The sequence below is a fragment of the Dasypus novemcinctus genome, chromosome 7 (genome assembly GCF_030445035.2).
Source record: "Dasypus novemcinctus isolate mDasNov1 chromosome 7, mDasNov1.1.hap2, whole genome shotgun sequence".
Lineage (NCBI taxonomy): Eukaryota > Metazoa > Chordata > Mammalia > Cingulata > Dasypodidae > Dasypus > Dasypus novemcinctus.
This window is the reverse complement of record NC_080679.1, coordinates 109686590-109710690: the sequence shown is the minus strand read 5'-3', so window position 1 is coordinate 109710690 and position 24101 is coordinate 109686590. Positions and strand designations below refer to the sequence as shown.

General features: G+C 32.6%; 1 protein-coding gene across 1 annotated transcript in view; it reads right to left on the bottom strand.

Annotated features, from left to right (window-relative positions):
- The window catches only part of LRP1B (LDL receptor related protein 1B), a 2023931-nt gene that overhangs the window by 84129 nt on the left and 1915701 nt on the right, over positions 1–24101 (bottom strand). The window contains exons 79-83 of the mRNA XM_058301027.2: positions 23279–23385; positions 17575–17691; positions 15790–15963; positions 13505–13630; positions 7880–8044 (exon numbers count right to left, since the gene is read on the bottom strand). Of these exons, the coding sequence (XP_058157010.1) occupies positions 7880–8044; positions 13505–13630; positions 15790–15963; positions 17575–17691; positions 23279–23385 (689 nt within the window). The remainder of the gene's footprint in view (positions 1–7879; positions 8045–13504; positions 13631–15789; positions 15964–17574; positions 17692–23278; positions 23386–24101) is intronic.

Genomic DNA, 24101 nt, shown 5'->3' with positions numbered 1-24101 from the left:
CAGGCTGTGTGACTCTCTGCTTGTTTCTTTGTGTGTAAAATGGGGGTATTAATAGTACCTATCTCATGGGGTTTATGTAGAATTATGTAGTACAAAGGGGATAACACATCCAAAGTATTTCTGGCTGTACCAGTCACATAGGAAACACTCAATTACATGTTAGCTCTGAATGTTACCATGCCTACTGAGTAAAGGCCACCACTTACAAGCATGGCTTACTCTGTGACTATGTCTACAAAATCATTGTGATGTTTTTGGAAATTTTATTAAATGATGCTTTGTTTTGATTATTTATTTAAGATAAAATTAAAATTTTAATTTATTTTTCTGATAATGATAGGGTAGAAAAGGAATTCTCCATCAACCATATCCTCAGACGCCTACATTTTCAATTATTTCCCTTTGGAAGCATGAGTCCTTCTCCTCTCTTTAGCATCTAAACATGCCTTATCTTTTAAAAGGAAAGAACACACCCTCATCCACAAAAAGAAGAAGACACAGAGAGAAACAGATGGACAGAGACTGAGAACAAACAGAACAAAAAAGCAAACCTACATTCCCCAAGTCAAATGTATGTACACCTTGGTGCTTCTTCAAAAGAAGATAAAAATCTATCATTTTGTGACAAAGTAAAATCTCCACTCATAAAATTACATTCCAGTTCTTCACTGAGTTTACAGTTTAAAACTTTTTATATATAAAATATTTCCTGATCTGTTACTTCTTTCTGTGTTCTCAAAAGAGAGGTCAAATCCTTTAAAATGTATGTATTGCTCCTATAAATCAATTCTTATTCCCTGGTCATAAGAAAGGTTGAACTACAAATAAGTTCACTTGTAATAGTCTCCTTAATGTATAGTTATGGACTTTAACAAAGCTTACTTCTAATCTTTTAATCACTAAATCCAATGATTTCTTCTTGAGCATCATCTTCCTCAAATTCTCTTTACAGTTTAAAAATATTTACTAAAACCTCAACTTGTGAGCTCTGTTTCCACTTGACTGCTAAGATACTACACTATTGATTTCCCTATCTTTTTTCTGTCTGCTCTTTTCCTGTTACCTTTATTCTTTCTCTCTGTCTCGCAAAATATGTTCTTCCAAACCTTTTTCCAGTGAGGTTTTATCCAATTTAATGGCTTCAGTATTTATCTTTCTGATTGCCTTTGTCCTAATTTCTGACTCTGGACTTATTATCATTCCTAAACTTCAGACCAGCATTTTTCACTTCTTGTTTTATGCTTTCTTATCTCAGACCACTCTGAAAGCTCATCAACTACTCCCACCACCCCAAAAGAAAAAAAATTCTTCTTATAAAGATCATCATCAGTGGTATATCTTATGTTTTCACTAGACTATAGGTTCTCCAAGTGCAAGGTCTACTCCACATTTAGTTTCCACACCATGAATTTGCATGGTGATTTGCTAGATGTATGAATACAATAAATAGAGCTTAATTTAATTTATTTATACTGCTTCTGTTCATAGATAAATAGAAATGGGTTATATGTATCTTCTAAAGTGGTTATAGCAAATTTTCACATCACAAAGTAAATTAATAAACTGTTGTAATTTAATTGTGTAACCATTAATAGCTAATGCAAAATACTGTGAAGTCATAACAAAAACCACTAATCATCATTAAGCATTAATCGGTGTTATTAAGAAGTATTAATTGACATAATCAAAGATTATATTGCTCATAAGAAAAATGGAAATGCCTTTGAATCTATAGTGTTTTGTAAATTTTACTAGTCTTACATACTCCTTACATACCAAAATCACAGTCTCAGGAATAGCTGTTTGATTCTAAAATATTCCATAATTAATATTTAGTAGAAACTAAGGTTTTGTACAATAGTTAAATAATTTGGTTTTGGTATTAGGAAGGCGTGGGTCTGAAATCTTATTTAATCTTGTTTGGCGTTAATGAACTGTGAACGTTTGGAAAACTTAGATTTCCTCTCTGCATTTCAGTTCCCATTTCTATAAAATGGTGATAGTAGTCTACCATATACCAGCCAACCACCCTGCAGGGTGTTTGCCACATAGCAAGTCCTCCATAACAGGTAGCTTTATTATTATTATTAGACAAATTATCAATGCATAGGTTATTACCTAAACCTGACCGAGTGCATAAGCTTTTGTCAAGAAACTCCACGTGGATTTCTGATTCCTCTTTTTTTATTTTTCATATTTGTTCTTTGGTCATAGCATGCCCATAGTTAACTAATACATATCAGTTCAGAATAATGTATTTTCCATACATATTAACAATAGAATGCTTTCTTTCTATTATCTGGATAAGTAACTGCCTGGATTTATCATTAGTCCCTGTTAAATGGAGACTGTATTCAATTTACATGATTTGGTTACAGTTTATCTCTAAATAAATGGATCTATTTAACTATATGTCACTTTTATGTCATAGTTAGCTATGTCTGTGATATAGCAGACAATGTGATACTGCTGATTTTCAGTGATAATAGGTAATGTCTGGGAGTATTGATTTTGTAATAATCTAGGTTCTCAGCTGCTATTCTTATCACTTAACCACACTAGTCACATCTGAAAAATGCCATAATATAAACATCATAAAGTGATAAGAATTAAATAAGATAGCATACCTTTGGGATTTTCAGTGTTCTTCGCATTTGTTAAGCATTCAAATAATAATAGTAGCTATAATAATGATAACATTGTTGATGCTTGTTAAATTTCCAAGATGCTATACTTCTATTTAATAGAGCAATCACAATGTAATTACTAATAAGTTCAGAGTAAAATTTACTCTAAAAGCTGGATTCTAGTTTTAAGTCAGGTAATACATCAATCACTACCAACACCCATTTTCTCAAAATGAATATATTTTCATTAGATTATTACAAAGGTGTATTGTGTTGACATTTTTTAATAATTTGTTTTATACCAATAAGTATCTATCTTTTAGAGATAGATTTATTTAACAATATAACTTAAAGCTGATAATAAAAATGCTGCTTACTGTTACGATTTGATCAATATTTTATGATATAAGTAGGCATAATAGCGTCGCTGCTCAAAACTGGAAAAGCAACTATTACCTGTTTTTCTATAAGGACATAATGCTTAAAAATGTTTGGTTGATTGCCACAAAAGATTGCTAGCAAAAATAATTTCATCTGATCTTCCTATGAGGCAGTAACTGTACTTATTATCTCTATGAAGTAGATACATACTCCTGAGCATCATTAGTATGCTGTCCTGTTAAGCACTTTATTTGAATTCATATTCATTTTCTTTATGTTTACATGAACCAGGCTCCTTAGACTGATGACTTTTGTAATATTTAAATCGGTCTGATGGTCTTATATTTTTGTCTGTGGGTAAGATGTTTTCTATCTAACTAGTCTCATGTGTCTATAGTCAGTTCAAATAATCTGATAAATGTATTGTGTCTAAGTAAAAGTTGCATTTAATTGACACTGAGGCTGCAAAACATGTATAAATATTTACATTCAATATTCTTCTATGGAAGTACTACTTAAAAGTGCATACTCTTTACTCACAACAACTTATTATTTGGACAAAAGCCACATTCTCATCCTTTTGTACAGAATAAATAAAATATATTGAGAGACAAATCACTAGAACATCATTCAGTGAGTTACAAGATTGGAATTGGAAAGTCTGTCTCTTCACCTTTTGCCCATAAAACTACTTTCCTTCATGAAATCTGTCTTCACTTCTGACATAGACTCAGATAATAAAGGTTCTGAATGATCTAAAAAAATTGCTAGTCTTTTTGATAAAGAGATTTAACATTCTACTTTTCCACTTAATGCAATGTTTTCCTGAACTGAAAGTGAGTGCCCATTTATATATAATTTTAGCAAGTTGACTCTAGCTGTCAGGCTATCACAAAGATTACAGAAAACTATTCAGAGCTCATTCCAAGGTACTACTTAATATACTACAAATTATAGGTCATAATCTATCTGTACTTCTGGAAAGTTCATTTTTATGCAGGCATTGTGGAAATGAGACTGAATCATCTTATTTGTCTTTTTGGTGAATAGTCAGCCAACTCAAGCCTTCTTACATTAGCCTGGAAAGCCTATGCTAAGTATTCTGCTATATTCCACAAAGCTGAAATGTTTAGTGTTGCTCTCACCTTATGGTCCAAATGAAACCAATAACTGTGATTAATAAAGCCAGCAGCAGAATTGCAGAGAATCCTGCTTTCATTCTCTCAAAGGTTTGTTGTGAGGATTCAGGGCTAGAGAACAATGTCTAACACTTAGTAAGTATCCCATACATATTAATTATCATGACCCTGAAAATAATAGTAATTATTATTTTAATTTCTAATGACAACTTAATAAATGTTAATTATGGATATTTGGATAATACAGTATAAAAAAGATCTATTTCTTTATATAAATTTTAGGTATGCATTTTTACAATGTTGGGCTCAAATAAGTGACTTTATTTCTTATTCTTTTTTAACTTAAAATTATAATGTGAGGAATGAGTGTAGCTCAGTGGTTGAGTACCTGCTTCCCATGTATGATGGTCCAGGTTCAATCTCTGGTGCCTTACCCGCAAAAAGAATGTGAATATTTTTTTCATTTATTAAATATTCTAAAAACTCTGGTCATGCTATCATATAATATTCATCTTTTAGATATGTCATATTTTATGTATTTATTATTTTGTTTCAGGTTTTTATCTTCCATTTTACAATATTATAATTAACACTATGTTGATGAGTCTCACTTCTAAACCTTATGCATTTTAACAATTATGTTATCCTTGGGATATTTATTTCTAAATGTGACTATCTTTAGGTCAAAGAATTTTGAAGCTCTTTTAAAATCTTGTTGAGTATTCCCAAATACCTTGCTGCAAGATTTGTGTCAATTTACACTTTCTTCTGGTACTGACTTGAGAATGCTGCTTTCATCCATTCCTGACTGGGGCTTGACTCCTCTACCACTGCCAAATCCTCCTTCTTCTACTTCTTCCTTCCTCTTCTTTTAAGTATGGTTCTGTGATTGTGTATGCGGAAAGTCTGCCATTTGCTTACTAGGATTTTTTTTCTACTTCATTTGTCTACTAAATTTGCCTTTGAGCAAAATCTACAATGTGAATTGCAGCAGTTGTGTGGACTGAAATACTTGAATGAGAAGAAAAATTCTTACCATGTAACTACTTGTTATGTCAAGGGAACTTCCCATTAGAGAGACTGTTGTTTTTTTCCTTTCTATTAATGGGCGTCTTTCAACCTCCTTCCTCATTTCTAGAAAGGATCTTTCACTGACAAAGTCCACAGATGTGGTGGCATAGAGTGCTACAAGAGAACTTCCTCTTTCCTTCTTAATTACTTAATTCAATGCAAATGTACTGCCCATTTTACAAAATCACACTGTAACTCTTCTTCACCTAGCCAACTCTGCTTTTATATTTTCAAACTTTCCAATCTTTTCCCAAACTTTAGGATTAGAAGTATTTGGGTACACTGTCCTTTAGGAGTAAATACCAAACAGTAAGCTCATTCCTTAGAAAAGAAATATACATATAATTAAAGATTAACCTCAAATTGATATAATCACTTGTGGAAATATCTCATATTCATATAGCTCATATATTTTATTGTTAGTGTTCATTATTTTTTTAAAAATCCTTAAGGAATGAGAAAAAGCTCACTCCTACATGCAAAAATTTAATTATGCCTCTCAGATGTGTGCTTTTAATTAACTAGTGACATTTCCTTTGTTCAATTATTACAGTTCTATACAACTGTCATAAACTTATAAATTTTAATTAAAGCTGCCCCAAACCCTAGTTTTATAGTGTCCACATAGGAATTTGCCAAAAGGCTTAACTGTAAGTAAACCAACAATGAATAAATCCATGAATTGCCCATTGAGATTTGTTTAACAAATTAGCATTTGTGTGGAGATAATGAGGTTCTACAGTCTATAATACCAAATGATGTTTTTATAAACTACATTTTTCAAAAGTGAAAAATGTTTTCTAAATGTCTTAATTGGATATCATATGTTAAATAACAATAATATGCAAACTGCATGGCAATATCTCAAGTTGAGTTCATGTGACTCATTTCTAATATTAATTTAAAACATAATTTTTCTTGAACTATTACTTATATAAATTAAGAGCTAATAATTGTAATGCATAGATAAAAGTTGATGTATTACAGATCTTATGAATGTATCAAAGTCTGGACAAATGATTTGAATGAAACATTAAAAGCTTTGCTGCATACATATACAATTCAGAATACATTAACAGGACAGCAAATTCAGTGTTATAGTGATTTATCTTTTTGGATCTCTTTGCAGCTTTAATAGATAAGTACTGTTTAGACTGTCAAATTGTTTAGTCTACCCAAATCTTTCTAAAGATAAATAAAATAAATCATCTGTTTATACCCCAACAATTTTCATTATTTTAATGAAAAAATTAGATTAACAATTAAATAATAAACACTCTAGACATCTCACTTCGTCTAAGAAAAACTTCTTCCTTAAAGGAAATATTACGTTTTACTAAAGTACAGTTACAGTTCATATATATTTAGCACATATTCATTCAACATAGATTCTCGTTTGCTCACTGAATTAAGGACCCAGTAAAGGGCCAAGTGCTACAGTTTTTCTAGCAGTAGAATATGCTCTACCTTATGGACTGGCTTACTTAAGCAGAATAAAAATATGCCTTGAGTCCTAATCCTAGTGGCTTTTCGATTTTAATCAACCTGCTGATACTTTTTTCAGAATGTTACTAGGTAGATGGAATACCTTAATTATCAGTTAATCATAAGTCAAAACTATTATAGACCTAAAACTATCAAACTTAAAGAAACAGCAATGCTTTTACTATTAGAACACAAATTAGAAACAGCTTGATTCCTCTGAACGCCTTTGAAAACCTTCCTCATGTGGCTTTTCCCCTTAGCATTATGCTAAGTACTACAAAGAATAATATAAGCAATAGAAGCAGTGAGAGCTCCCAGTAAGAGAGAAATTAAACATGTAAGGGTTATGAAGATCATATGGATTGATTTTCATTTGACCAACTAAATTTGCTTTTATTGTAGTAGAATTAAATATGCAAAGATTGCACTCTAATAGGCACATAATATCTCTTGAACTGGATATTGGAATTTGTAAATTAGATTTTTATTATGCATTGGGGTTAATTTTTTCCCCATGGGAACAAATTTTAAATTAACATAAGCCAGTAAGAAAATATGTTTCAATATTCACCTATGTGTTTTAGAGAACACTTTTGGGAAACATGGCTATTACATAAATTAATAATAACCTCAAGTATATCCTAATGTGCGGTAACCTGATATTTCCTAAGCACATCATACATTACATTGCAATACCAACGAAGTTATATTTTTATATAGGAATTAAAGTGCTATCAAATGTATTAGTAAGTTAATTAATTCCACATTTAAAATGAACCTAATTTTCAATAACAGTTGATTTTTAGCATTAAAGAATCTAATCTTCCAATAAAGAAGACAGACTTTGGAGTCAAATGTATCAGTCTTGGAAAACTGGCTCTACTTAATTATTCTGAGCTAGGGTCAGAAAGCATTCAGCCCTTTCTCATAGTACATGTTCAACACACGGCAATATCATTACCATTGTTAAATTTTGTGACTTTAAATGTCGATACACTGAATTTAGAAAAAATGTAATTGATTATGTTGAATAAATTATTAAATTCAGTCTGTGTTAACATATTCTTAATTTTCTTGAGATATGGATAATTATATTTGTAACATTAATTATTCTTTTATATTTTCACATTTAAGGAAAAATGCAAATGATTTGAAGAAACAATGACAAATATTTACCCAGAGCAGATGGTATGCAAGTTCCTCCATTTTGACAGTAGTTGCTACAGTGGTTGACTTCACATCTTTCTCCTGAATAACTAGGCCAGCAGAGACACCTCAAATCACCCTTCTCATTTAACATGCATCTTCCTCCATTTTCACAAGTTAATTTGCATGAATCATCTAGTTACAAGAAGAAATGCACAAATTAAGATGCCATTCAGTGGATGGTTGAATAAGAATAATTAAAATAAATATAAATATTTAAATAATAGGGCCTTATTACTTCTTAAAAATTCCTAAAATAACTACCCTAAAGTACAAAAGTAGAATAAAATTAAATACTCTCTGAAAGCAGAGAAATAGATTCCAATTGTTGAAGAGAGAATGTAAATAAACTACCTTTAATTCTTCTTTAGAATTAAAGCATTATTAGCCATTTCTTATACATGTTAAACAATGAAAATGTATTGAAACTTTCTAAAAATAAAGTATTTTTCAACTATGGCATTTTTTTATGATACAGGTAAACACAGACTATTTCTTTTTTTGAACAGTTGAAAATAAAGCACAGTGAAATATGTAAGATTTATTTATAGTATATGAGTTAAATTTAGAGTATAAGGAAATGTCTAATGAAGAAATACTCTTTGATGTCAGTCTTTATTAATTACATAAAAACCTTGTAATTTAAAGTCATGTAGACTTGGTATAAGATGACTGAACTGTGTCTGAAAAAATGTCCATATGGATATTTGTTCTAAACTACTCAGCATGATCTATCTACTTAAGAATTTTTGTCTGGGAACAAGAAAGGATAATCAAACTCTGGGGCAGGAGAATTATTTTAACAAACTTCGTGAGTCTCTTTTATGTAAAGATTGGTTTAGAAACATTTCCCAGGTTATTTTGCTATGAGTGATGAAGTGGTCTTGCTCCATTAGAAATACTGGTCTATTTAGAGCAGGGCACATTATCCACAAAACAAAAATGATTGAGACTCTTATAAGAGGCATTCCATTCTACAATATGCCTTCTACTAAAGTCATGCCTATATTTTTATTGTGAAATTGAGTAAACTTAATTAATCATAGCCTGTAGTCCTTATTTGAGATATATTGGTCTATACACGGAAAAAACTTGAATATATTACTGCAATGATCACAAGAGGTTTTTATTCAACTATCATTTCCATTGCCATAAATAAATAAAGACTATCTGTCAACAGTGTCACACAAATCTGAGACTTGCCTCAGATACTTCACCATGTAGGTGAGCTTTAAGTTGGTACTACTAAAGTTTGCATTGGTAATGCAAGAACTCTTCCATAAGGCAGTATATAAAGCATAAAGAAAATGACTGTTGGTTTAATGAAACCTGTGGTTTAGGTTCTAGTTATGCCACTTACTAGGCATACAAATTTGCCTAAAAGTTTCCTCATTTTTAAAGGGGCTTTAATGTACAATTTAATTCATAGGTTCACAGTAAATAGTAAGTGAAATAAGAAATTCTAAACACTTAAAATTATAAAACTCCCTAAATATTTTGAATTAAGTATGTACTATACATGCCTACATAAAAATAAGAATCTGACTCAGCTTCACATTAACAATTGAATAGCACAAAGATGAAGAACTGAAAGCTGGGTCTTCAAAATGTACTGCTGGATTTCTATAGGTACATCAGGCACATAGTTGGTAAAGTAACCTAGTAAATTTTTTACTCCTCATTACTTACTGAGTGCCATTATTTACTGAGTGAGTATAATGTACACTGAGAGTATAGCTCAAATGGAATGACGTCAGTGAAAGGTGAACACTGGAGGGACTGGAAGATTAGCCCAAGATTAAAGAGAAGGAAGGAAATGGTATGAGGTTAAGGAGTTAAAGAGATAACCCAAATATCAGAGAAGATACTTGGATTTTAGACTTGACCCCAAAAGCAATGTAGAGTCTTTGAAAAATTCTGAGAATTTTGGCAAGGGATAGACCAAAACTACCCCTGAGACTGATCAGAGACTCTGTTTAGAGTATCCAGGCTAGAGAAGATGATGGCCTCCAGTAGAGTAATGCAGAATGGATAAATCTGGATACATTTTACAGGTTAACTGGGAGGCCAAATTCATACTGGTGTTGTGTAAAGGAGGTAAGGAAAAGTTAAGGCTCATCCTTAGCTTCTGGAGTATGAAACACAAGGACAATAAGAACTGGAAAGGTGATTTAACTTTGGAATTATTAAATTGGAAACACTTATGAAAAAGTAAGTGGGAATCTCCTCCAGCAAACTGTTGAATATAGAGGTTGGACTCTCAAGAAATATCAAGAGTGAAAATACACTAGCATAATATAAAATTTACCAAAACATTTCTAACTCTTTTGTCAAGAAATGTCCTAATAGGAGCTGTGAATGTGACGAGTAAAAATAAACAGTTAAGACGTTAAAATCATAGTTGGATTGTTAAAGGAGGACCTATTCTATCCTGTAAATGTTCTTTGAAAATCATGTAGGCATTAGAAACCTGCACATATTGGGACATATGCATTTCTGTAATGTGTCTCATTAGGTATGAGAAATTTAAAAGTACAACACTGCTGGATGAAATAGAAGTGGAGTTATATTCTTTCAAAAACTATGGCAATAGTTCCATAATGAAAAGGAAGACTGCTTTTGTCAATAGCTAAATCACCCCCTAGAAGCCAGCCTCCAAGAATTATAATCAACCCAAGAAAGAACAGGTGAACACTTCCCCAAGAATTAGTAACATTTGAATTTCAAATTTCTTACATGAAGATTAAAAAATATTCAGTGTGCTCATCATTTAACAATAGCAGCTAGAGAAAGGCAAGTAATTATAAAGAGCTGAAAAACTTGGCTATATCAAATCTTAATGTCAGGAAAAATCAATTGGCATTTATCTTCACCAATCAATAATTATGAAATCCATTAATGTTCCAAGCCATTTATTATCAAAGCTCACATGTTTTGAGGACAATGTGAATATTTTTTAACCCTCTGATTAAATTTAAGGTTTTATTTTAAATTATAAGAATGAACTTTGAGGTTTCTGGAATCCTGCCTTTCAAGCAGGGTTTAAAGAATAAAATTGAAATCTCTGAAAAAGTTTTAGATTTTGACCTAAGTAAGAATTTAGGTAAATAAGCTCCCTTATTTCAAGCATAAAACTTATAGTTTGATGAATTAATCTAGCAAAAATGTCTTTCATTTTCTTACCAACTTCATGGTGACACACTTACCTTACAGAGCTGTGTGTCTACTTTTTGTGAGGCATTGCATAGGTACTTGATGTGTGTTATTTCTAATCCCTCCCATGTCTCTGAAAATGGGTAATGTGACTTATATGGAAGCACTGGGGCCCATGCTCATGGTTAAAAATGTGGACTGCCCTTTCTGTGGGGTACCACTACTTACTAAGCAACTTCTGAAAATTAATTCAGCTTCTCTATGTTTCAGTTTTCTTATCTATTAATATAAAACAGGAACAATTACAATATCATATCGCTTCCTATAGGAATTAAATGAGATGAAATATACAATACTTTTAGAAATATGCCTTGCTCATAAGGCCACAGAACATTTGGTGACAGTAGGTGTAATAGCATTTACTGTTAATCCAATTTTGCACAGAAGAAACTGAGATTGGGGAAGTCCAGAGCCACAGACATAAGCTATATGGCAGATTGTGGCTTAATCACAAGCTCTACCTCAGCCCTACACCAGGCCAAGTCTTTCCAATGTGGCATAAATAATTTGGACTAATCAGAGAGGAAAAGAGAAGAGTTATGCCCAAGAGAAAATGATGTCTAGTTATACAGAAAAATACAACAAAACATATCTGAAATTTGACCATTAAAAAAACGCATAACATCCAAGCCAGTGCGATAGTCTCACTGGCAACATTACTCCCGTATTCTGTGCTTCCTCAGGATGTATTCTGTGCTTCCTCAGGATGTATCTCCCAGGTATCTCTCCCACCCAAATGATTCTCTAAGCAGACATGACATGTGGTAGGTACCTGCAACAGCATTGAGTGTGGTGTGGGACTAGTGAAGACATGGTATATCTTCTAGAAAGGAAGGAGTCGCTGGCATTTTTAGGAATCTGTTTCTGAGAAGTTAAGTAGAGCAGCAAGTGAAAAAAAAAATGTACCTGGTAACATTTTAAAATGTTCACCTACTTAATTCTTTATTCTGCCATCTCTATTGAGACCACGGCTACTCTAGTTGGGAAAAGAATTGGTGAAAGGAAAGGGCATACCTTAGTACCAGTGACGCTAACCCTTTCAATAAGTCTTTGGAAATAAAATGCCCATCTAAGATATCTATTATGCAAGGCTCACACTTAGCTTTCTGTCAAGAACTTTCCAATTGTATCACCAATTACAGCCCTTTACACATCCTGCACATTAAATGAAATAAAAGAATCATTTTTATTACATGTCATATTTCCATAACTTTTCAGACAGTTTCTCCTTTTTCAGTGCCCCCCTTTCTCATTATCATTTAATCTAAGTCCAGTCCATCTTTTCAGATCCTGTTCTAAGATCATATCCTACAGAAAGTTCTAACTGATCATGTAAGTAGATAATTGTCTGGATCCTCATCCAGTTTTATCTCTCTCTTCTTTGACTTGTATCACTAGTCAACCTTCTACTTATTGGTGTTCATGCCATTTATCAGTTCATCTTTACAACCTCTTCAGTTTTGCATATAGAATGCTTCCAGATTACTAATTAAATGAAAGAGTAAGTCTTCAAATTGCAATGTAACTCGCAACAGAGAAAAAGGAAAATACAACATGGAGGCAGACATGCTGACTGAGGGCAATGACTTAGTGTTTAAGTGAGCAATTCATTCCAACAGTGGGAAATACAAAAAGTAGGAAACCCTGCTATGAAAAGACCCTAAGTTTGTATCTCATTGGAAAATGGATCCTCAAGGGATTTTGGACCCCTGTGTTAATAAATGCTGCTTTTCTTTTCTTTTAAGTACAATTTTTCCATTGTGACTTATGTCTTGTATGTCATTCTACTTGGATATCCAAGAGACATCGCTTTTGTCCTTTCCCACCACACTCATTTCTTGTTTTTGCTATTTAGCACTTACCAGTATCTGAAATAATGGCTTGAATGTTTTATTGTATGTTTCAACCCTCACTTTTAATATGTATTCTCCATGAGTAAAGGAACCTTGTCAATTTTGTTTATTCCTGTATTCTAAATCAGTGTTTGGCATATATTAGGTTTCTATTATAATTTTTTTGAACAAATAAATGGATACTTAGGTTAGATTTAATTCAATAACAAAATGGCATCCTCAAAAATATCATTGTCTTTTCTGATACAAGAGCTATATAAAATGTCTTCTGATAATGGTCATGACTTCAAAGTTCTTAATCTATTGTTAAAGTGCATGTTAAGTGTTCAATATTGTCTCGTGAAAAACTGTAAAATGGATTGATAGGAAGTATTCAGCTGAGGTAGAACGATAGTTTATCCAGTCGTTCAAGAACCACTGATAGGAAGGCATCTAAATTGATGATTGAGTAGGTAATTTTGTTTCAGTAATTGTGAAAATTTATCACAAGGATTATTTCATTCTTTCTATAATAATGAAGTATACCCACCTAATAGGCTGTCATCACTGCAGGTGCCATTAATCAAATATTTTCCTTCTGGGCACACACAGGTGGCCCCAGAAGGATTCAGCAAGCAGAGGAATTCACATGCTAAATCCAAGCATGGATTGGGTACTGATTAAAGCAAAACAAAAGACAATTTTAAAAGGAGTTTAAGTATCAATACAACAGGTTTTAAAAATGTAAAATTCAATAAAGTTAAAAGTGAATCAGCAATGTTGAAAAGACAACACATCAAATTTCTAGTATAAATACCTGATTTCAAATTATTCCCAACCACCATCAGAAATTAGAAATTTAATTTAATTTGTATTTCCCACATGGGAGAAGCTTTTATTCAACTCTACACTTTGCATGCTTGTGACTAATTGTTTTTTGGCAATAGAGTTGGTCTGAGGTTCCAGAGCGCAGTCTAGGCTCTGACTAAAAGTAAGGCAATCAGAAGTCCTCAGAGATCCAAGCCTCATTTCAGGTCTTTTTCAGACAGTGTTCTAACAGACAGAAACGACTTCCTCCTAGTATTTACAAAGGCTTAAAATACAAACATATATCTATGTATGTATATGCATTTGTCATTTCTAAACACAAAGATATGATTTTCTCCTCTCAAAAAACATTGTTGGAGCTGAAGTTTCTCTTCAGACCTCCGCCATGCTGGTGACCTAATAAACTCCTGCCTGAAAAAAAAAATCCGAAACATTGTTTGGTACAATTTTCTTCCTGTTAGATAGGACTTTGTGTGTATGAGCATGTGTCACATTTATTTTCATCTAAATTTCTATCCAATCAGCATTTTCTGCAGTCAGAGCTACTTCTTGGCTCGCCCTAGGTATATTGGACAGAAATAGAGTTTCTTTTATTAGAGGGAAAGGGATAAGGCATCTAGGTAACTGAATTGATGGCTATGAAAGTGGTTTTCTTTCCTAAATACTCCCTACTCAAAAACTATTCTATTCAGGGAAGGACTTTATTTTTATAAAAGTGGCAATATTTGCCTATTAAAATGAATATGAATCTAACAGACTACAGGATTAAGAGGAAGTGTTCTCACATTAAACTACTTCTCTGTCCTTCAGAAACAAACATAAGGAAAAAAAAAACATCCAATTTTTTTTTTTTAAATTTCTGAAAAAATCCATATTGGGTAATAAGTAAATCAATTTTCTCAGCATGATCAGCAGAATATAATATTCCATTAAAAATCCTTCAGCCTGATTAAAAAATTTAAATGATCCTTACCACAATGCTGAGGGATATGCTTTGAGAGTCCATATATAGACTATTTTCATTGGTATGAAAAATTGGTGCAGCATTAGAAAGGGGGCCCTTAAGTTCTTGATAAGCTAAAATTGATTGGTGTCAAAGTAAACATTTTTAATTAAATCAATCAGGAGTTTGATAGAAGCAAATTGAAGCATGCTAGGTCAGAACCAGGGTAAATGAAATAAAATGAATATATAAGTTGAAAGTACATGAACCTTGGAACCATATGCATTATACCACTGGCAAAGTGTGGCAAACATTTGGATCGAATTTCAGGAAGTTTTTGGGTATATACTGTTGTAAACTATTTCCAAAATTGATTTGGACAAACATCACTTATCTTTCAAGATAATTGCACTAAGCAAGATAAAAATTCCTTTTTATTTGCCATGAGGAATATCTATAAATAAACCTTAAACAGTTTCTTGAAGAGGAAACTCACATATAAAGACAGATCTATAAAATTGCAGTTACTTTTTTACTTCTTACTTCAGTGTCTTTTGATAGTAGTGTTTGAAATATATTTTTTCAAGATAATTACCTCATTTACTTGCCAACTCCCTTTTATGGGGGAAAGTAACAATTATTATTAAATTATTACAATGGATCAAAGAAAACTTCAGCTTTCTTCGGATGCTCTAAAAGATGAAATGGTAATGCTATGCCAGGTGCTGGCTATTAAGAATAAGAGTAAAAGTGGCTAAAGATGACTTTTCTTACATTTTTTTGGTTTGAAATGACTCACAATGTTTTTAGACAGAATAAGAGACATTGTTAAACAACAAAGTCAATTCAAATTCCAAGAAAATATAACCAAATACTGAACATTTTTATATCTGTTATGGCAAAATAGAAACTTTTGCATTATCTAAATCTTGACTTCGATAATTTGGTGAGAACAATATTAGCATCACTAAGGTTAAGACCTCGAAATACTTAAGATATTTAAAAATATTTTCTTTTGGGAGGCATAAGAGAGAAAATTTACCTTTATAAAATATTATACTTACAGTCTAGTTGTTTATAACGATGAGATATCAAAGCACCTTTTGTTTTATCAATAGCTAATGCTAGGTACTCTACTGAACCATGGCCAAATTTTTGCACTCGAAATACACCATTTTTAGGTCCTGCTCCATATATATAATCTTCAAAGATATCAATCCTATGTGGATGCAATAAGCCTAGAATTTTTAAAAGGAGAAATTATAGAAATTGCTATGTACATACTTAGACTTAAGGAAATCATCTAAGTTTATCCAAGGTTACATAAAAATTCATTTCTGTTCTTTTAAAAAAACTGACAGTATTGGCATATTTTTTATATTAGCTACAAAGTTGTTAGAAATAATTTCTTTGTGATAAGAATATGTGAGATAATAAATATCTCACTCAGAATATAAAAAAAATTCCATCATCACTTTAATCATCTGCATTTTACAGATCATTTTCTGGGGGGTTATTATAAGCAGAATAAATTTCTCTGCTGTAAAATTGATAAACAAAATAAAAGCCTACAGGCCAATCGTACCCAGCCCAAAATAGGCAGTTTACAAAACTCTCAATTCATGTTTTGGACCAAATTAGTGTTCAAATTAGATTGTCCATTTGGTAATCAGGCAATCAGAGGTTGATTTTAGAGTAAAATTTTTTTAAAAATTGATATTACTCTTATATCCGTTTTAGAAATGGCATAGAGAAAAATTGGCAGATGGCAAACATACATGTGACTAGTTTGACTAAAAATAATAGTGACCAGCATTTTTCACATTTAATTAATTCAACTTTGGTATTAAAATTTATAAGAACTAAATTGGCCACATTTATATTTCACTAATTATCTAGAAAATGCCTTTTAAGTGCATATATTTTTCTTCAATGTTTCTTGAAATAGTAAAATGTCCACTTAAACTAAAACAGGTCAACTTTATTGTGAGAAATTACAAGCAAGTATAATTAATTTTTCGATAGGGGTCATTGATACAAAGAATGCTTTAGGCAAAAGCACAGTGAAAGTGCAATTTAATTATTTTTTTTCTTTCAACTTCTCTGATTTCATAAAAAAAAAAAGAGGAAGCAGAGCCAGAGTCAAAACATTTCAAATGCCTATTATGACCAATTTGTAGTAAAAAAGGGAAGGGTTTGAGGTAGGGAAGAGGAAAAAAAAGGAGGGGGGGAGGATGACTTAGATTCGGCAGAAAGAACTATACAGCCCAGGCAAGGACAGTATCAGGTGAGAGAGTGAAAAACAAGAGGCAGGAAGAGAGGTGGAGATGAAAAGGATATAGGAAAAGGAAAGATGAGTAGATTCTGAGATGAGTAGTAGTAAATGTAAAATGCCATTTTTACACATTGCCTTTCACTTGGGTGGGAGTGTTCTTATAAATTACCTATAACAATTTTTATTATGATGTTTTACCACATATATTTCCTCTTTGCTCTCACTACAGTTTGAAATAAAAATTAGTTTTCTTAGGTGCTAATCTTAATTATTTGATGTGCTCTCTGAATGAGATAGCCACAGAAGTCAGAGAATAAATTTATTTTCTAAGTCTGAGCAATAATGGACCATGTTTGTCTTAAAGGACCATGTTTGTCTTAAAGGCAAGAAGTTCTTTTGTCCTGGCTTCTTTGTTATTCTAGTAGGAATGAAAATTTAATCAATACTAAGAGCTACAAGTTGAAAGTAGGAAGAATTTTGAGGAAATCCAGATATAAAGCTTCCATATATATATTTACATGCAAATATTTACCTTTCAATAACATTTAAAAACAGCAAAAAGCATTTTACAGACCTTGTTTGCTGCTGACAGAGATGACAGAATCAGAACCATCATAGAAAACACTGCCAATGATGGAGAGCTCAAAGTCAGCCCAGTATATGCGTTCGCTAAACTCATCCACAGCCAGACCTGCAAAATCAGCATGCATGGACAAATAATGGAAATTTATCTGAGATTGTTTTAAAATTCCTTTTTCTTATTGATGAAAAGGTCATAAAACTGTCTCCCAGTCTATATCACAGTATTGTAGAACTCAAATTGAAATGACTTAACTCTTATCTCAAACACATGATTCAGATTACATAGAATTTATATTTAACAAGCTATAGTAAAATTTTCATATGGGAAAAGCTTTTCTAAATTTCTGTAAATACTGGTTTCTTAATTATGACAATTTTGTACCAGACTTTTCCATGATACTCTATTTTCATCTTCTGACTATAACACACAAATGAATTCATTATTTAAGTAATTTTATCCAAGAATTATCTAAAACGATTATGCATAAATTAGGTATATTTTCAATCCTTTCATGAAAGTGAACTTCTAGGATTATAAAATGTTCATGGACTTAATCATAAAACATTTTCACCTATATGGAGTTGGACTACTGTGTTGAGAGACACCTGTGGGCATTGAGGAGTTTAAATTAACTTATACTTGATGTTTATAGTAGGGGAGAATTAATAGTAAGTTCCCAATTAGGATTCCAGTGGTGCTTACATTTTTTACTCTAGTCATTAATTTTCTCTAAGACTAGATGCTTTCATTATAATCTTTGGTATCTGTCAGTGAATAACAATGAATAAAATAATGCATGCAATTACCAATGTTCTCATGTTTTGAATGACAATGGTGAAAAAATAAACCTTTATATTTAATTTATTATTATTTTGTAATGTTACTGGAGTTCAGTTAGTATATTCTTGCAAAAACATAGCTAATATATAAAATATCTTAGGAAGTAAACTATGCCTCCCTTCAATATAGAACAGTAAGAAGATCCATGACACATGGATTCTATAATAAATCTTCATTGTTGGAGATATTAATTATTGTGATTTTTCTGGTCTTTAGAATGGCATATTGCAAACTTTGAAGTAAATGCATTTAAAGCACTTTGACGGACTGAACATTAACAATCTCTCCCCATCAGAATCTTCATTAAACACCCGAGTTACCCCTCAATGGTAAGGTAAATGAGTGAAGCTGCTTTTGAGTTTGTGCTAAATGTATACCAATGTGAGTGGACCAAAACTTAACAATTATACTGAAAAAGCATGATCAAAATTTTTTGAGAATAATTCTTCAGTTAACCATATAGATATAGCCCAAATGTAATCACACTAAATATAAATATTGCTCTTCAAGTATAACATAATAGAGAGGTCCCATGCTCAACTACCCTCTGAGCAATGACTTAACAAATAAAGCAAGTGGCCCCTGTTTTACTAGTTTTACCTCAATAATTAATTTGCTATTTGGAATCATATAAAACATTTATATTTTTGCTTCTTAGTGTATAATTATGTAAAGAAACATAACATGATCCTATTTCCTGCAGCTGCCATTGTATTTCAAAGTAATTGTTTAAGAAGGATTTAAAACACTTCTCTTGTTGTTTTATCAATCCAATACAATAAAAAGGTCGATGCAATGAAAAGAGGTCACCCCCCAAAATTGGTCTTTGCATTAGGATAAATTAAACTTTCTCATTTATAGAAACTAAAATGATGAATAGCTAATCCAAGTTAATTAACAACATTGTTTCTTCAGATTCAGTATCAGTAAAAAGATCTTGAAAGTGTCATGTATTGCATTATTGACCTAGGCTGGCCAAGATGTGTCCCTGTTTATCAGTTCTAGTCACATCATACTTTGTTACTGAATGATAGTCTAGATAAAAACTAAATAACAAAGCTTTTGTATGAGTGTGGTTTATAGTCCTAAACATCTACAAATCAATGATTTTTTTCCCTTAAGCCCTTTAATAAAAAAGATAGTCTTTTAAATTAAAAAGTTAATAAAGGAGTCAACTAACTTTTCCTGTAATAGAGATGAGAGGGAAGTTTATATGAAGAAGAAATTCATTTCTATCTTTAAAAGATCACATCTCCTTTTTGTCTTTAATAAAGAACTGATAATAAAAAGAAAAGAATAATAAAGAAAGAGCAAATCCCAAGGCACTCATTCTTATCAGAACAGGGAATGATGAATATCTGGAACCAAGGCAGTGGAAGTATAGAAATTTTTAAAGTAAAATGCTATACATGCTCTAATCTAGTATAATGGAATCACAATTTGAAAGATATACAAGAGATAAAGACATTGGCTCACTAAGTTTCAGTGATGCATGATAATGGCACTAATCATGTGCTCATTTTCTTAACCTCTCCCATGATACCAAGACTGCTATTACATTGCAGGGCATCTTTCATCTCCCTTTTGTGGGGCTCTGAAATTTTCCAAGATTCTCCTGTTCTTTCCCAACTATGATCTTAAGAGAGAAAATGAAAATGGAAAAAAACAAAACTTATGAGGAATGACCATGGTACCAATGTGATATTTAAGGAGAAAACATGGAGATAGAAATAAATTAAAGTCATGGTATTTTCAGAAATAGACAAAAATATTATAATCATTCACTGTTTAAGGAAAGCCAAAACTTTTAAGGTAGCAATAACCAGCAAGTGTGTACTACCATATTCTTGACTTAAAGAGATGATATAAGAGTGCCAAAAGAACATATGTAGATATTTACTACTATATCAAATTTTATTTTCAAAAAATCATGTCTAAACACCTGGCTTTTAAGAAGCTGACGTTTTGGAAGACATCATGTGCTCTACACTGCAGCACCTGGCTCATAGTTCTTTTTCATTTAATACATACAGCATTTTGCTTACGAGATAACCGAGACTTGAAGATAATCAGTTCATTTCTTAGATCTCACGGCTAATAAGTGATCCCCTGAGATATAACTCCACATGCATTTGGCTTCAAAGAACGGTTGTTTTCTATTTCTTTAGGCTGGATTATCTACTCATTTTTCAGAGGCCTCCCTATCCACAGTGACTTGTTCAAACGAAACCTATCACGTGATTTTCCTGTACTAGAAATAATCTTCCTTACCTCTGGACTGCCATGATATTATAAAACATGTAACAACATCGTGTTTTGTCAAAACTACAATTACTCCTGCACATGCCTCATTTTTTTTTTTCTCTTTGAATGTAATCTCTGTGAAAAAGGGACTTCCAAGTTCATCATTAAGTTACATGTAGTGTACAACAGACTGGCTTGTACCTGGAGGATATAAAACCCATGCGACTCTAGGATACTCTGTGACATGCTGCCCACATTTATTTTATTGGACAGGTTCACCCATCCCAGAATGTTGCTTTAGCAGCTAAAGACTCATAGCCACCCCCTTTTCCCAGAAAATTGTCCTTAGCCGATTAATCTTGTTTGGGATGGTGTGGCCCCACAGGGCTAACTACTCACTGACCGATGGAAGCATATAAAAGGCTGCTCCCCGTTGCCTGCCATGTGATTTATGCTCTAAAGCACATCTTCTGTGCCTTGGATTAAGAATAGAAACCTGAGACACAGAATTGCTGGACTTTCCCCCTTCTCGCCATCCTTACATGACGTTCCTGGACAGCATTCCCTTCAGGGATCAGCTTCACAGGAATCCCCTCTCAGGCTCTGCTTTAGAGAACCGAGCCAGACTTAAGGCACCTTCCTGCAGTCAGTTCTACAAACTGCTGCCTGCATCATTCTTTTAAAATGAAAATTGTGTTATATAGACTATTGTTATGTGAATTGTTAATATGGGAGGGAAGTAGAGTGAGGGAGATTAGAGAGTTCTTTGTACAAATTTTGAAACTTTTCTGCAAGTCTAAAATTATTTAGAAATATGTATATTTTTAAAAAGTATGAAGTGCTAAAATAACAAAAATCATGTTTGAGCAGATCGTGTCATTCTCCTTCTCCATCCTTTCCAATGATCCTCTGAGAGCTACAAGAGAATCCAAAGCCTCTACCAGTGCTTTCCAGGACCTAGATGATTACCACCTATTCACACTGTCACATTGATATCTACCATTCTCCTGAGTTTGTCAGATGCTTCTAATAATAACAACCTTCTGGCTATTCTTGAAACATGCCAAGTTGATTCCTACCTCAGAAATTACTGCTCTCTCTGCTTGGAAGATACTTTCCTCACACGTTCATAGAGCTGGCTCTCTTTATTCTGGCCTCTCCCCAGATATCTCCTTTTTAGACACCATTTCTCTGATAATCATAACTAGAATTATATACCCAATAACTGCCCATCTCTTACCATTGCTTACTTATAATGATCTGACATTATATTTTTAATTCTATCCTCTATAGCAAGATAAATTTCATGAAGTTTAGAACTTGCCACAAAAAGATAGAAACTTGGCTCTTCACCATCTAGAACAGTTTTGGCATATGACGGATGTTCAAATTGTATTCTGTATGCAAATCAATGAATTAGGACATGCTTGTCTTAAAAAAGTAAATACCAAAGAATGTTCCTTCCCATAGAGTAAAAGCAATGCATGGGAGGAAAAGGTATTAAAAGTTAGTAAGAATACAAATACTAAATATAAACACATTTCAAACTGTGAAAAATACTACAAAGTATATTTTTGGTGGGGAGATGGATGCCACATGTGATATTGATGCTAGTTAGACCCTTGAAAATTATGTTCTTAAAGTTAATCCATTCCTGTGAGTATAGACCTATATATGTGGAAAGTTTGATTAAGTTACTTCAATAAAGAGCCTTCAATTTGGTTACTTCAGTAGGGCACAACCCAAGGTGGATCTTAATCTTCCTGAGATAGTCCTTTATAAAAGGGGTTAATACAAGGAGAAAGAAACAGAGAGAGAAAGCCATAGGAGCAGAGAGAGAAAACTAAAGGAAGCTCAGAAGAGACAGGAGAGCCCAGCAGATACTGTCACATGTCTTGCCATATGAGAGCCCAGGATCACCAGCAGCCAGTCTTTGGGGAGGAAGCATTGCCTAATGATGCCTTGATTTGGATTTTTTGCCCAATCTTAAAAAAGTAAGCTTGCAAGCAAATAAATAACCATTATAAAAGTCAACTCATTTCTGGTATACTGCATTTTGGTGGTCTAGTAAACTAAAATACCACAGAATCCCTGAGGCTAATATATTGCCACAAACTACCAAAACTTCTTACTCATGAAATCCTATGGTCTTACAAATCAGGTAAATTTTAGATAACATTCCCAAAATATAACTGGTGGAATAATAAGGATCTGACTTTTTTTTAAATTGACTTTGTAATAATATTACATTAAAAATATATATACGAGGTCCCATTCAACCCCAATCCCCACCCCACCTCTCCCCCCCCCCCCCCCCCCCCCAGCAACACTCGTTCCCATCATCATGACACATCCATTGCATTTGGTAAGTACATCTTTGGGCACCTCTGCACCTCATGGTCAATGGTCCACATCATGGCCCATACTCGGATCTGACTTTTAAGGTGAAAAAAATGCAACATGAAATATTAATGAATTTCATAAAGTCATATTAGAAATTATTCATTTGTAAAAAATGATCCTATTGCTAATGAAACTCTTAAGAATTGTTAACTTTAATATGAGTAACATGCCACTTTCCGTTTGAGAGTGGAACAGAATCACATCATACCTGTGGGTCTCTGTAAATTCTTCTGTACTAAAATCCTTCTCAGAGTACCATCCATGGCTGCTTCTTCTATGTGGGAGTGGTCCCCAATGACAGTCCAGTACATCATCCTGAAGAGAGTAGGTGAAGGAGATTAGTCTGGTGATGGTCTCTCTCCAGATTACGAGCATTAGAATGACCCCAGAGCCCCTTAAAAAGCAGATTCTTGGGCCCAACTCTAACCTACAGAATGCAAACTTCCAAAAAAGAGTTCCAGGAATTCACATTTTCAACAGTCTTACTGATGCAAACTAAATTTTGAGAACTATTGCTTAATAGAATAAACCATAGCTCATTATTCGATGTCCAAAGTTTGATTTTGAAAATTCCATCAAAATCTCAGAAGAAAAATATATCCCCTACTTGAAAATATCCTTGTTGTGATAAAACATTCATTCTATTATTGATGTATGATCAATATGCTTTTTAAAATAGAGAATTATTTTCTCAAACAAAAAGCAATCTCCTCATTTAGAAGACACAATCCTGCATAAATATAATTAGCCAATAATGGTTGCCTCTCTTTACTCAGGATCCAATGACCCACTTTATGGATGATTAGGAGTGTTGTTTCACATTTTCCTATTTTCATTTTGGTCGTTACTTTATAGGTTTACCTCATCAGGCAAAAGAAAGGAAATATTTACATTCAATATTTTAAATTGTGTATATATATATATACGTAAATTATATATATATATGCCTCCATCTTTTCCTATCACAATTAACCAAAAATATCAATACTTCCCATTTTTAATGTTTAATATTATGTTTGATATCTCAAAAA